Source organism: Austrofundulus limnaeus, unplaced genomic scaffold, assembly GCF_001266775.1.
Source record: "Austrofundulus limnaeus strain Quisiro unplaced genomic scaffold, Austrofundulus_limnaeus-1.0 Scaffold3989, whole genome shotgun sequence".
In the NCBI taxonomy this organism is placed as follows: domain Eukaryota; kingdom Metazoa; phylum Chordata; class Actinopteri; order Cyprinodontiformes; family Rivulidae; genus Austrofundulus; species Austrofundulus limnaeus.
This window is the reverse complement of record NW_013956391.1, coordinates 1-744: the sequence shown is the minus strand read 5'-3', so window position 1 is coordinate 744 and position 744 is coordinate 1. Positions and strand designations below refer to the sequence as shown.

Below are 744 nucleotides of genomic sequence, written 5' to 3'. Positions count from 1 at the left end.
TTATAGTACTTGTGCCAAACAGTAAAATGTATTAAATGTAGTATTTTGTGTGTTTTACTAATATGTCTTATTTAAAAATAAAATTGTCCAATTTTTCAGAAAATAACAAAAATTAATGGGAAAAACAGCATGTTGGAGATGATGTCGGAGGACGCCAAAAGACTCAACAAATTCTATGAAACAAAAGAAAAAAGTCTGATTGATGGTGAGTTTGTTTTAAAGGTTTTTATTGTTTTTAAATGAGAGTTTAAAGGTCTCCCTCTGCTGGAGACGTCACTAAATGACAATTACATCAGGACTGTTGTGATCAGATTAAACCTGTAACAGATCCTGAGGTAACTCTGGATATTTAGGTGTTAATGTGATGAAATAATAAATATTAATGAACGTGTTTCAGATAAAAACAGCCTCCGTCTGACTGTGAAGCAGCTGCAGCAGACTCTGCAGGAGCAGTGTGACCTCAGAGGTAAACAAATAAAAAACAGAACAACGTCCCGTTGTTTTTAAAAAGTTAAATAGCCTCTGAACTTTAATGTTCCAGCGGAGAACGAGAGGCTGAAGAACGACGTGACGGCTCTGAGAGAGGAGAAGGAACGAACAGCTGAGGTTATCCTGCGTTCAGCTCGGCAGACAGCTAAAACTCCAGCTGCACTTCGGCTGCTTTCTCTGAACTATCAGTCGGTGTGTGTGTGTGTGTGTGTGTGTGTGTGTGTGTGTGTGTGTGTGTGTGTGTGTGTGTGTGTG

The 744-nt window shown here is 38.8% G+C and overlaps 1 protein-coding gene across 1 annotated transcript; it reads left to right on the top strand.

Annotated features, from left to right (window-relative positions):
* Positions 1-99: 99 nt before the first annotated feature.
* LOC106512043 (coiled-coil domain-containing protein 152) lies at positions 100-606 on the top strand (the record flags this gene model as incomplete). Its single annotated transcript, XM_014000743.1, is given in 3 exon segments — positions 100-205; positions 398-466; positions 542-606. Coding segments are annotated over 3 exon segments (240 nt in total), but the record flags the coding sequence as incomplete, so codon positions are not given.
* Between the last annotated feature and the right edge of the window lie 138 nt (positions 607-744).